The 12,597-nt window shown below is 36.7% G+C and overlaps 1 protein-coding gene across 12 annotated transcripts in view; it reads left to right on the plus strand.

The window, feature by feature from the left end:
- beta-Spec (spectrin beta chain) overlaps positions 1-12,597 on the plus strand; it is a 65,153-nt gene that overhangs the window by 41,545 nt on the left and 11,011 nt on the right. For 4 of the 12 annotated variants that reach the window (XM_022070144.2, XM_087357671.1, XM_022070146.2 and 1 more), the window contains 10 exons: positions 499-743; positions 935-1,158; positions 1,460-1,551; positions 1,804-1,908; positions 2,330-3,178; positions 4,370-4,485; positions 4,855-4,928; positions 6,705-6,764; positions 10,299-10,433; positions 12,396-12,566. In XM_022070144.2, coding sequence (XP_021925836.1) covers positions 499-743; positions 935-1,158; positions 1,460-1,551; positions 1,804-1,908; positions 2,330-3,178; positions 4,370-4,485; positions 4,855-4,928; positions 6,705-6,764; positions 10,299-10,433; positions 12,396-12,566 — 2,071 coding nt within the window. The remainder of the gene's footprint in view (positions 1-498; positions 744-934; positions 1,159-1,459; positions 1,552-1,803; positions 1,909-2,329; positions 3,179-4,369; positions 4,486-4,854; positions 4,929-6,704; positions 6,765-10,298; positions 10,434-12,395; positions 12,567-12,597) is intronic. The other 8 variants (XM_022070155.2, XM_087357672.1, XM_022070151.2 and 5 more) reach the window with 7 other exon arrangements.

A 12,597-nucleotide genomic window follows, 5' to 3' on the forward strand; every position in this document is an offset into this window, starting at 1 on the left:
TAAAAGAATTTGTGAAGAAATTCACACTGCACATGCCATCTGGCATCGCTGGAACGAAATATGAGTGCACCCAAATTAAAATCGTAAAATTTCTGACAATGGGCACCGCTGACCCTCATTCCAAAAGAATGTGCTGGTTGGGCGATATAACAGGTTACCGCTACTGCGTATTCCAAAAACATTGTGCGTCTTTCGGTAATAATTTATCTCAAAACCCAGCATTTTAAATTCTCAGAAACGATCATTGCCGGAAAATTGTGGGCCGGGACTAAGATTTTTGAACGATCGATGCGATAAAACGATAGTTCGAGGAACGATAGAAGCGGGAAAATGTAACATTATTTTATATGGGATGTATTCGGGACCGAACAAAATGGACGATGCATCCGGGAAAACTATAGTTCCGGGAACGATGGATAGAGGTTTCACTGTAATTGTTACTTATGAATAGTGTTCTTTGTTATGATGTGTGAGTAACATTGTTACATTCCTATTCAGGTGCACCAAATTCAGGAAGAATCTGCCAAGCTGCAGGCTTCATATGCTGGTGACAAGGCTAAGGAGATCACAAATCGTGAAGCAGAGGTTGTAACAGCATGGGCAAATCTGCAGGCCATGTGTGATGGGCGGCGGCAGAAGCTAGCTGACACGGGTGATTTGTTCAAGTTCTTCAACATGGTGCGCACCCTGATGCTCTGGATGGACGATGTAGTGAGGCAGATGAACACATCTGAGAAACCAAGGTACTGTGGAAATATGTAACTTACAGTTAACATGTGGACCATGTGCAGATCTGGTAAAAAGAATGTAGGGATTGGAGGAAACTGCAAAAGTTCTGAGTATGGATAGTGTGCCATGGGGCATGCATTTCCTTGATTTTTATTTTGAAAGGGTTAGGCATGCCTGTTGAAGTCTTTAAATTGAATTTCCGTAGGGATGTGAGTGGGGTGGAGTTGCTGATGAATAATCACCAGAGTTTGAAAGCAGAAATTGATGCCCGGGAAGATAACTTCACTGCCTGCATATCACTTGGAAAGGAGCTACTGTCACGCAATCATTATGCTTCCAATGAAATCAGGGAGAAACTTGTTTCTCTGACAAATCAACGCAATTCACTTCTGCACCGCTGGGAAGAACGCTGGGAGAACTTGCAACTTAGTAAGATTATTTATGTTTTCTGTCTGTACAATAAAATCCTGATAATACTGTGATTGATTGTGACAATACAAAGTATCAGCTTGTGGGTAAGATATGAGTTTTACAAAATAAATTCAATCACGTGTTAGATTTTGTGCTTAACAAATGTTTGGCTTGCATGCTGATGACAACCTTACTGTGCAATTATGGTCTTGCCTACAAGTTGATGGAGAGAGTGCAGATTTTTTCATACATTCTTCAACTGATAATGGTATGCCATTGTAGCCAAAAAAATTTATCCATTAATCCTGTTACATTTCAGTCCTGGAGGTGTATCAGTTTGCTCGTGATGCTGCTGTGGCTGAAGCATGGCTTATTGCACAGGAACCATACCTCATGAGTCAGGAACTTGGAGTAAGTTGATCTTAAGATATCTATAAAGACTTGGAACATTTTTAACACAATTTTAATTTTAAGGGACATTGTGGTAATTAAGATTTTGGTGTGGTGAATGAGTAAATTTTTGAAATTCACAGAATACATTTGTAGAAAATCATTACTCCTCACACATATATGTTGTAATGATATGAGGTTGTGTTTTCAAAATAAATTCAAACTACACTCCTTGAATTTTAGAACTTATTTTATGCCTGTTGTTTGTTTTAGCATACAATTGATGAGGTTGAGAACCTCATTAAGAAGCATGAAGCTTTTGAAAAGTCAGCAGCAGCTCAGGAAGAGAGGTTTGGAGCATTAGAGCGGCTCACAACAGTATGTACTTGCCTTGTTTCATGTAAAATACATTTTTGTAAAGTCTAGAAATTGCATGTTGAATTAAAAACTTTTGTGTGGTATTATGTGCTGTATCACAGCTGTTCTTGGTGTAGTTGCTAAGGTTTGTAAGCCTAAGTGTCAGTGTACAAGTTCATTTTGATAGTGTCATTTTTTTCAGTTAAAATTAAATTGCTGTTGTAAATTTAAAGATTTTCTTCATGATGTATTCATATATTGGATGATAATGAGGAAAAGACAGTTTCATGAATTGATTATGATTATTTTGTTGCTGTTAGTATTGTTATGTTGTACTGCTTTGGTGGTGGTAGTTGTAGTGGTAGTAATGGGTGCATGTTGCATTGTTTATTGTGGAATATGAGAATGTCTTTTTCTAATCTGTGTTATGTATGTTTAATAGCATGAGAAGCTTTTCACTTCTGTTTCTACTCTTGGTTCTGGTGATGGAGCAGGACTGGTGATGCTGTATCCTGTGGCACCCCTGCATGATGGTGGAGTGCACTCAGATTCACCAACCATAGAATTTTGTCAGCCTGTCACATGTCAAAAAATCTCAGCCCCAGTAAAACATCGGAAGCACTGCCACAGACCTGTAGAAAATATAATAAGAGCAATTCTGTTAGACAGTACAAGGTTTTACAATCCAAACAGGAGGCGACATAGACGAGAGCATACATCTACAGGAACTAAGCTAATATATCTTAATGTTGGGAGACCCAGACAGAGGAAGCGGATGCGATCATTTCTTTGGGACTCAGACTGGCGACATGAACCTGGAAGTCCTGATGCAGAGTCATGCGTGTTTGAAACCAGTTCTCATTCAGTATTGCCTTCGAGTCTAGAAGAACAAATAATATCAAAACATTATGAAAACTCTGAAAATTCCAGATTTACTCCTAGATCAGAAGTTTGTCTCCTCAATTCCATACAGTCACCACTTACATTGCCAATTGAATGTGACCTTACATCCTTCCATTCTTCACAATCTAGCCTCCAACACAGCCATTGTTCCACATTACCACGTTTTGATGAGGGTGAAAATGAACCTACTAAATTCACTATGGAATCTCCAAAATCACTGCAGATATACCAGACTAATTTGTCAAATCCTGATAACAATACAGAATATTCACAAGATTCATTGGATTCCAAAAGACTGAAATGGAGCAGGGATCAGAGGGATAGGCAATCAAGTGGTAGTTCATCCAATTCAAGTGATAGCAGTTCCCCTTTTGTACTTACACGTCAGGTAAGAACCAGTACAGTCGTCTGCCTGAATATATCTGTATGTCATCTTGTGCTTTGTATGATCATGCTTCAAGCCAATGTCACATGTTTTGTTATTTTCTGGAGGCCATTGTGTTTTGTCTGTGCAGTAAACTTGGTTGTGTTTCACTTTACTGGTATCTGTACAAGTGTGGTGCTAATAGTCATATTATGAAACATTGGCATACCAAACTAAGTAATCTAGGAGGCAGAGCAGTAAATGGAAGATATTAATGCAAAGTGATTACAATAAACAGTTTTGTGTGATGCTACAGAAGAAAATCTCATTATTTTTCCCAGCAGATCTATAGTTGCCACTATCATTGCCACTGTCATCTGAGCTCATTCTCATGTTTCTTTCTACTGCCCAGACATACTAGAGCCACCTTGGAGTAACAGGACAGCACACCATTTTTGGCTTCAAATAATGAAGTGGCATTGGTGCATTTTCAGAAACTTGCTTTTTGCTGATCTTACAATTGCAACTTTCAGGCTGCAGTTGTAAGAATAGTTTGCTTGCTTGCATATTGATGCATTTGTTCCAGCTTGCTGTTAATTTCCTAATCTCCACAAATATTTGGATTGATGTTTTAATCAGACTGAGGACAACGTTGACTGTACAGCTTCGTATGCAAAATTTGATAATCTCATTTTTTTAAAAGAATCATACAGGTTTTAATCTGAGCAGGCAGTATTTCCTATTGTGAGGCAAAGAATATGTGCTGATTGAATATATGTAACAAGGATTTGGAGATTTGCTGATTGTATTGTGTGTAATCTACATAGATTTGTTTTTGTGTGAAGTAATGCAGTCTTTCTAACTATTTAATGCAGAATAAATGGACAGTTGAATTAAAGCTTGATCTTGGCCAGCTGCCCTTGCTTGATTTTGCTTTTGTGTAATATAATTATGTTTTGAAGTTATTAGTGTGAACATAGCAGTGGCAATGATGGGAAAGTTTTGGTACCAGTGGTGTAATCATTGTCATCATTAACCCAAGTATAGTTATAAATTTTCTTATCTGTATTATATGGAAGAAACCTAAATTGTGTGGTCTTGTCTTGGAAGACTGACATATCATGTGGTTTTGACTATTCCAGTGTGGCTTGCAGTCCTTGCTATGTGTTTAAATTCAGAAAATGTAATTCTAAAACCTCCAATTTGTATCTCTAGTTCGAGTTGAAAGAACTGAAACGAAGAGAAGAGGAAGAAGAGCGGAAACGTCAGGAAGAACTGGCTGCCAAACAGACGCCCCCACCCAGCTCCCCAGAGGATCAGCCAAGTGAAAGGTACTATATTTTTCTCAGTCCCCATTTTTTATTTTATTTTGGGTGAAGGTTGTGCTTCACATTAATAGAGGAAAATTATATTTGTTAAATGCTTTTATGTTTATGTATTAGTCTTTAGATGAAAATGGATTTACTTTGAATTTTAGTAAACGTCTACAGAGCAAAATATGTCCTGAATACAAATCAATCAAATGGGAGGGAGAGTATTGGAACATTTTTCAACCTAGATGTTTTTGATCTATAGGAAATTCTCCAGCTTCATATATATCATGAGCAATTCTTTCTGCAGACAGTTTTGTAAGACTTCAGTTCGGCCATTATTAGTGGATTTTGAATTGTAGTTCATTATATTAATGTTATTACCTGCAGGATTGATGGCGAGGCATCACCAGAGACAGAACAGGTACAGCTGAATGGTGAAAAGGAGGCAGAAACACGAGAAGGTGAGACACTGCAGTTACATGGTATGCCGTTTCTTTGTTCCAAGTGTTTGCTTCTAAACTGTGGAACTGGAAAGTTAAAGTTGAATGCCTGCAGGTTCTTATGTTGCCTAAGGTCTCAAATAGCTTGCCATAAGGACTATATTAATACAATAGCTCCTTATTGTCACCAGCTGCACATTTGTGTGCTTACCTGCAAACAGACTGGAACTGCACTGGCATTTTGGTGAACAGAAGAATATTTAAAACACATGAGCAATCCATTTCTTCTTTATTATTTGATTAATTTTGGTATGGTTTCTTTTCATTTTTAAATAAGTAATGAACTTAAATGACACAGTATTATGCTTTTGTTGTGTAGATTTCTTTTGAGATTATTTTTTGTTACATGTACCAAAATCTGTGATCAGAAAATTTATCTCCATTCTGCATGGTTATTTATTGAATTTGGTTTTGTTTATTCATTTTCATTATATTGTTTCCGTCCATGTAAAATGCATGTATTATGTTTACTTTTCTTGGCATAGAGACCCTGCCATTTACACTTTGCTTACCATCAATGTTTCCCTTGTTATGAGAGACAGGTCAGTGGGATTGAAGTGGTTAGTCATGGAGTAGAGTTTCAGTTTAACACTTTCGACCTACATGTGTGTTGTAGTGACATTGGGCAGGTGAATAGGCATAACATTGTAATACCTTTGGATTTGGAAATTTTAGTGGTCTGTAATGTCACTCCTTATTTTTATTTCTTATAAACAGATTTACATACCATTCCTCCTGCCATAAATGATGACTGAAAAATTGAGCATGCCTACATGAAATATTGCTTAACATATAAGAAAATTTGTGGGAAACTGATGTATACTTGAAAGTATAATTTTTATGTTGTCCTTGATATGAAGAAGAATTTTATTATTGACTAGTGTCAAGGCATATTCTTAAATAGTAACATTCTTGTGCTGTGGATGAAAGTCTGTTCTTTTTAAAATAATGTTGTTAAGCAGGATTAAATCTGTACAACCCTCTTTGGACCTCAAGAAAATGTCTGCCTTCAGTTCTTTGAATAATTATCCAAATACGCTGGTTTTCATAAGTAGTACTAGATTTATCTGGCTCAGGACCATGATCAGTGGTTGACTCTTTAGAACATAGTAATACTCCTCCAAATTCCTTAAAAGGCAGCAACTGGTTGACTAGCTAAATGACCATTTTCTTTGCATAGATATTGAGAGAGACTATGGAGTTGATTGGTACAGTTGGGAGATGAATAATGTAGTTTTATCTGTGTGTTTCTGTGCACGGTCCTGTCTCATATATATAAAGGGTACTATAGGTATTATATAATATTCTAGAATTATGTAAAGTTGCAAAGAACATGTATTTGTTGATAGCACAAGAATGTTAATTTTGTGGTATGACATGAACATGTAATTTTGATATTCCCGAGCCTACAAACTGAAACTTCTTACTGAATAGGGACAGGAGAGTGCCTCAAAAAGTCTGTGATAGTTTTAAGGTTATTTGTTTGAATTAAATTGAGTTTGTTTTAAAAACATATTAGGTGCAATATCCCCGTAGTTGTGCGAGCACTGTTTGTGGTAGGGTTTTTGCAACAGGGGTGCATTCCTATACTGCCTGGCACTGGGGCTACCCGCTGCTGTGGCTTGTGGAATGTGGCTCTTGGCATGTATTGCATGTGATGACCACAGTCTGTTTCTCTGTCTCTTCCACCCCACCCTACTCCTACCACGTCTACATGCTGTGATTGGTAACCTCCAGCCACTCGCAAACCTTCCACCAAGGCAGTGACGCCGTCGGACCGGCCCGCTGCCCGGGAAGGTGAGTCAGTCCTCCTGTTGTCCTTGGCTTGGCTGGTGACTGTTTGCAGCAGACTTGGCAAAAATGTGATCTGTTGCCTTGCCATGCTTACATTGCTTAAGCAGCACAGTGATTGTGTTAGTCATGTTAATAATTATGAAGGATTGGGATTGAACATTATAAGTGTAGGGCAGTAGTAGTTCTCGACTATAATTAATAAACATTTACAGTGAGTAGTTTTGTAGAAATTTAGAATAACGCTAACAGAATTTATTGTGAATGTAGAATGCTTAATTGGGTAATGTGGAGGATTCACAGTGTTAGAAATGAAGGACAGTACAGTATTTTTATAAATGTAGTTCATTTTTGTTAGGGTAGGTTACAAATGTAAAACATTTATTGGGAATGGGTACTTTTAAATATAGATTAACACTGTCAGGTGTTTTTTTAATCTCTAGCACTAACATTGGGTTAGATATAAAAACAACATATATGGTGAGTTGTTTCTTAAGAATACCAAACATACTTACAGGATATATTACACGTGAAGGGCTAATTTATTTTTTTAGGCCAGAAATGTTTAGCATTAACAGTGATGTAAAGGGCTAGGGACATACAAGATTTAATAAACATCCAACTTACTTTTATTATGATAAAATAGAAACATAATACCATTTACAGTGAATGGTCACATATATATGTAGGAACATTGTAGCAAACACACTTCTTTTTCTTAGAAATGTTCTAATTCAATCATAATGAGTAGTTTCTCAGAAATTTGGTGGATTAGTGGGTTTTCTGTTATGGTAAATACAGTGGAACTTCTTATTTATGCTTTTCTGGGAAGTCTTAATAAACTGTAAATTGCAGGAAATTCAAAAATCATAACCATCTTACCAACCTTCACCTTAGTCATTATTAGAATACGTAGCAAATAATGTTGGTAAAGAGATGGCCATCTTCTTGCTCTTTGTAGGCTCATTGCAATTGAATAATGTTTCAAAGGTGCTTCCTGCCTCCATCATCAGAACAGTGATGGAGGCAGGAACCGCCTACTTGCCTTCATGAGAACCTGAAATCTCACAATGTAGGTACAGTAGTAAATATTGTATTTGCATCTTAAAAAAGTGATCTGTTATTTTGCTGTGCTTGTTTCGATGTGATTTGTGAAGTACACATTTTAAATAAAATGACTGCAGTGCTTGCAGTAGATTCAGCCAACAGATTAAATAGAAATAATAGCTAACTTGTAAAGAGTTGCACATCAAAAACTAAAATGATGCAAGATGGTGACCAACATTCAAGATTAGCCAATAGTTGTAAAGAAAAGTTAACCAGTGTGACAGATAAATTTGCACAAAACTGGAAATGTAAAGGAATTTCTACATATTTTGCAAGAACTGAAATCACCGGAATGGGGAAAATCAGTGGGTCTGATGAAAATGTAAAATATGGTAAAACACACATTCCAGGAAAATAAATGAGGTTTCACTGTATGTAGGACATTTACACAATGAAAGTGGCTATAAAAATCCATCAAGAAGGTAGCATGCCATAAGCTTATAAATGTGTTTTGTCTGGTGATATGCTGCTGACAGCTGCTGGTAAACACTTCTGCTTGTATTTCATGTTCTTACTAACTTTCTTGCAGGAGTTTTATGGATATGTGCTTAAGGTGAAGATACTGTTGCATAGAACTTGGTGCAGGTGTTACTGGCTTGAGGGTGAACGCATACTTAATATTCTTTCCTAGGTTCCTGCGACTTTCTGGAACAGGGAGTGGTGTTCATTGTCTGAACTGATTCTGGTCTTTTCTGTGTGTTTGTTTCATTTCAGTGGATCCTCTGTTAACTGACTTAATTCTGTAAAGACACCACCAGCCCTTAAAGGCTGATCCATGGTTGGTTTTGAATATAAAGACTTGTGTTTGATTGGTTATCCATGATTTACATCATAGTGTCAGAAACTAAAAACTTTCAACAATCTACCAAAATTAATGACATCACGGTGCATTCCAGTGCATATATATATAATATTTAATCCATTACATTACACATTGTATGGCAAATTTATAGACAGGTATTTTGATAGAAAATGGTATTTTATATTTAAATAATTATCAAACATTGAAAATATATTGTTTAAGTTTAATAAGAGAGGTTCTACTGTAGTGTCATATATTGTACTTCATTTTCTTTGCACCCTTAGGAGCGCTGGCTTGCAGCACAGTGATATTAATACTTTTTTTTCCTTCCTGGATAACTAACCCACTTTACTTTATAGCTAATAGGTTGTGTAGTTGTGCTTATTATGTGCTTGTGATTCAAGGTAAGTGCAGTGACGGTAACCAGATTTTTGCATCAGGTAATGTGCCACCTAGTTTTGTTATGATTGTACAGTGTGTCCCAAAAAGATGTATAAACACACTTTCAGTGAATGAAATAAACTAAACAATTATGTACATGAGCATTGGCACTTAGTGATATAGCTAATCCTTTGTAGGTGTTAAAAATGACAACTCTTAGCTTCATGGCACAGTTGACAAGGTTAATATTCTGCATTATAATGTGTATATATTGTTTTTGGACACTAAATATTGGCATCCTTCTATAATGTGGTTCTCTTCATAGAATTCAGTATAATGCTGATTCATTCTGAACCCCAAAAGTTGGCTGTTTTCTTGACTTATTTTAAAGTATGTTATTTTGCACCCCAGAAATTGGTTATCTACCCAGACACTGGTGAAAAGTTTTTTAATACAGCTTAATTTTAAGCCTCAAAAGCTTGTGCCTTGTCATTTTTTAATTCAGTCTCTTGATTTTGGTCCCGAGAGCCACGTTATAGCAGGGACTACCGTATTTCATTATCTGCACAGCTTGTATTTTAGTTTGTGATGAAAGTAAACAGAGGGAGGTCTGTCTTGTCTCTGAGCCTAACTTAAAAATGCAGAATGATAATATGGCCAGTTAACTGAAACTGCATAGTGAGGAGCTCCATAGTATTCTGCACCAGATATTACTGTGGTCATCTGATCTGGTGAATGTAGCATATATAAAAGGCCAGCCAAATGTGTTGTAAAGGTGTTGGCACTTGTTCCCCCTTCCATTGACTTTGCCACAGTCAGAAGTTTATGATTTGATATTTGTGGGCCCTCAGCATAGTTTGGATTCCACCTTAAGTTGCAGTCTCCTTTGATGTTGACTGATCCTGTAATTGGGAGTAAGATGGAAATCCTGTTTGCTGAGTCCTTTGATTACAAAATTGGGATTTTTACTTGATCTTAGTCAGGTGGACAAATGCCATGATGATCAGAGACCACATCAAGAAGGCATGAAGTCAAAATATAACAAACAAGATGTTTGAAATACTTTTCCAAATACAGTCTGTAAGAACACTGATCCTTTGTCTGCATTAGAATAGATTGTTTGCAAAGTACAAACTGCTTTCAAAAAATATAGTTGTGCTGAGAAACAGCATGGTCATAGTAAGCATTGTGCACGTTGGCATGATCTGCATGTTGTGTTGCTGCATGAGATCTGGTTGTTGTTCTGCCAGTGCATGTGCCCAGTCTCAGCTTGCCAGTTGCTGAAGACTCTGCAAACACACAGCCAGTTGAGGGAGTTCGAGAGCGCTCAACCTCGCATCTGAGCTCACCAGGAAGCCAGACACCATCTTCCTCAGCAGCATCCAGTAAGTAACACAGTGTGCCTGAACTTGTTGAAACTGTGTCTACAGACTGGTTCTCATCGAACTGCTAATTTGTTTATATCTTGTGATATCAGACTTTTTTTCTGTGCCTGTAAAAATTTCAGGTCAAATTTTTGGGAGGTATTGCTTACCATGTTTTTATTAGCATGGAATAATTTAGAATAAAGTAAAGAAATTAGTAATTTCCATTGTAATTGTGAATTTTCACTATATTGTGAAATGTAGTGAGAGAACCCCCACCACTAGATTCATTTGTTAATGTTATGTAGTAACAATTTTTAGCCTTGACTGTCCACCTGTTGATGGTTCACTTGAAACAAAACATGTAGTGGAAATAAAGTAATATAAGTAAGTATAAATATTGTTACCAGCTTCTTTTGTGTGGTGGTCATGTATTAATCCAACTTGGTTATGTCTTGACATGCTGTAAAATTTCCAGATGTTTTCATCTTTGTGTAGTGTGATTTATTTCAGATATGAATTCAGTCGAACTGCTTTATCATTCTGCATATTTTGAAAAGAAACTTGTGAAAACTAAAGAATGTGCAGATTTTTCTCCTCTCAGACACAAGATGAAACTAGTGGAAGGATATGTGATTACAGATCATCCATTTTGCTTTATTACTCTGAAAAATTTAAAATTTATGCAAGCCCTTAATTGTGTCTTAAAATTAGCATGACATAGCATATTCCCCCTTGTATCCGAGTAAGTTTTCAAGTTGATAGATATTTAACAAGCCAGAGAGAAGTGTTAGTCAGTCTTCATGTAAAGTTATAGAGTGATCTTAAATTGGACTTTTATTGCTTTTGTTTCAATTAAATATTCCCATATAAAATTCCCCCATCTAGTGCCGAGGTCAAGAATGAGTAGGAGCTATACTTCCTCTCCCCCCAAACGCCTACATCGCGTATAGTGGGACAGCTTTACTTTTTTACTTATCAGTATTTGACTAACAGGCAGAAATAGTTGAGGTTTCCTATTTATGATCTGCATACATTTAATGAAAACAGTTTGCAGTGTTTGCTGTTGGGCATAATACATATTAAAGAGCACTGCCCGTTCATAATTTGTCATGATTTAATAACCTTATGCTTTCTTGTTTTGTTTCATGTAAATATTAATTTTGTCTGTAAAAATTATATTTTTATGATTGTGATGTTGATCAGTGTCTCGTTGCGCATGGAAATTGAATCTGCAGCTAGAAGTGGACTGTATGAAATGTTAAAAAGGCCAATCCAAAAAAAGTTTTTTTAACATGGTGAAAATTCAACCAGAAATGCAAATCAGCGTGTGTGTAAATAGTACATTGGTTTAGAGGACATGCTTAAAATGCCTGTTACAGCTTGTCATAAAGTGAGATCAAAAGTGCCATTTAAATGAACGAATGTGATTTTCTGGAAGCAAGGGTTTGTGATTTTTGGATAATTATTAATATTTGCTGGGGTACACATGTGGGTCCATTATGCAGACACAGTTTACATTACTTTAGCTTGCTTGTTGTATCAGTTGTCTCTTCATAATATTGCATGGTACATTACTAGTTTTCTCCCTCCCTACTCATTTGTATTGGCTTGTTTTGCCTGCATCTCTTTTGGTTTTCATCATTCTAACACAGGATTTCTCTCTTAAAACCTCTTATCACTGTAAGTACATTTGCCATGCCCAATCTATTGTGGAACAACCACTCCATAAAGGAGATAATGTTATTCTTTGCCAGATGGATAGTATGTGGTCTGATTGCTGTTTTTCTTTACAACAGTATATATTTCAGTTCCTTGTAGTCACATCAGTTAAATTTTATGGATTTAAATACTCATATTTCTTCAGCTCAATGGATTTTTGTACTGATACTGAAACAGATTAATGTATCAAGCAGTGGTTGTACCATGTAGTTTGCAAAGCATGGCTTCATTATTCTGTGCTACACTGTGAAAATTCAACAGCTCCCCGACTTAGTACTAAGGAGTCAGGATCGGCTTCTCTGGATCGCAAGAAGGACCGTTCTCGCTCCAAGTCTCCATTCCGGAGCTTTCGTTGGAAGAAGGGATCTAAAAGCCCAACTGCAGGTGCTGGGGCACATAGTGATGATGAAGCAAATTTGGAACGGGCTGCAGGTGAGGTGTTGATGGAAAAGTGAGGTAGTCC

This window comes from Zootermopsis nevadensis, unplaced genomic scaffold (assembly GCF_977971745.1).
Source record: "Zootermopsis nevadensis isolate Lab colony 2312 unplaced genomic scaffold, Znev_1.0 Znev_ptg000028l, whole genome shotgun sequence".
Lineage (NCBI taxonomy): Eukaryota > Metazoa > Arthropoda > Insecta > Blattodea > Termopsidae > Zootermopsis > Zootermopsis nevadensis.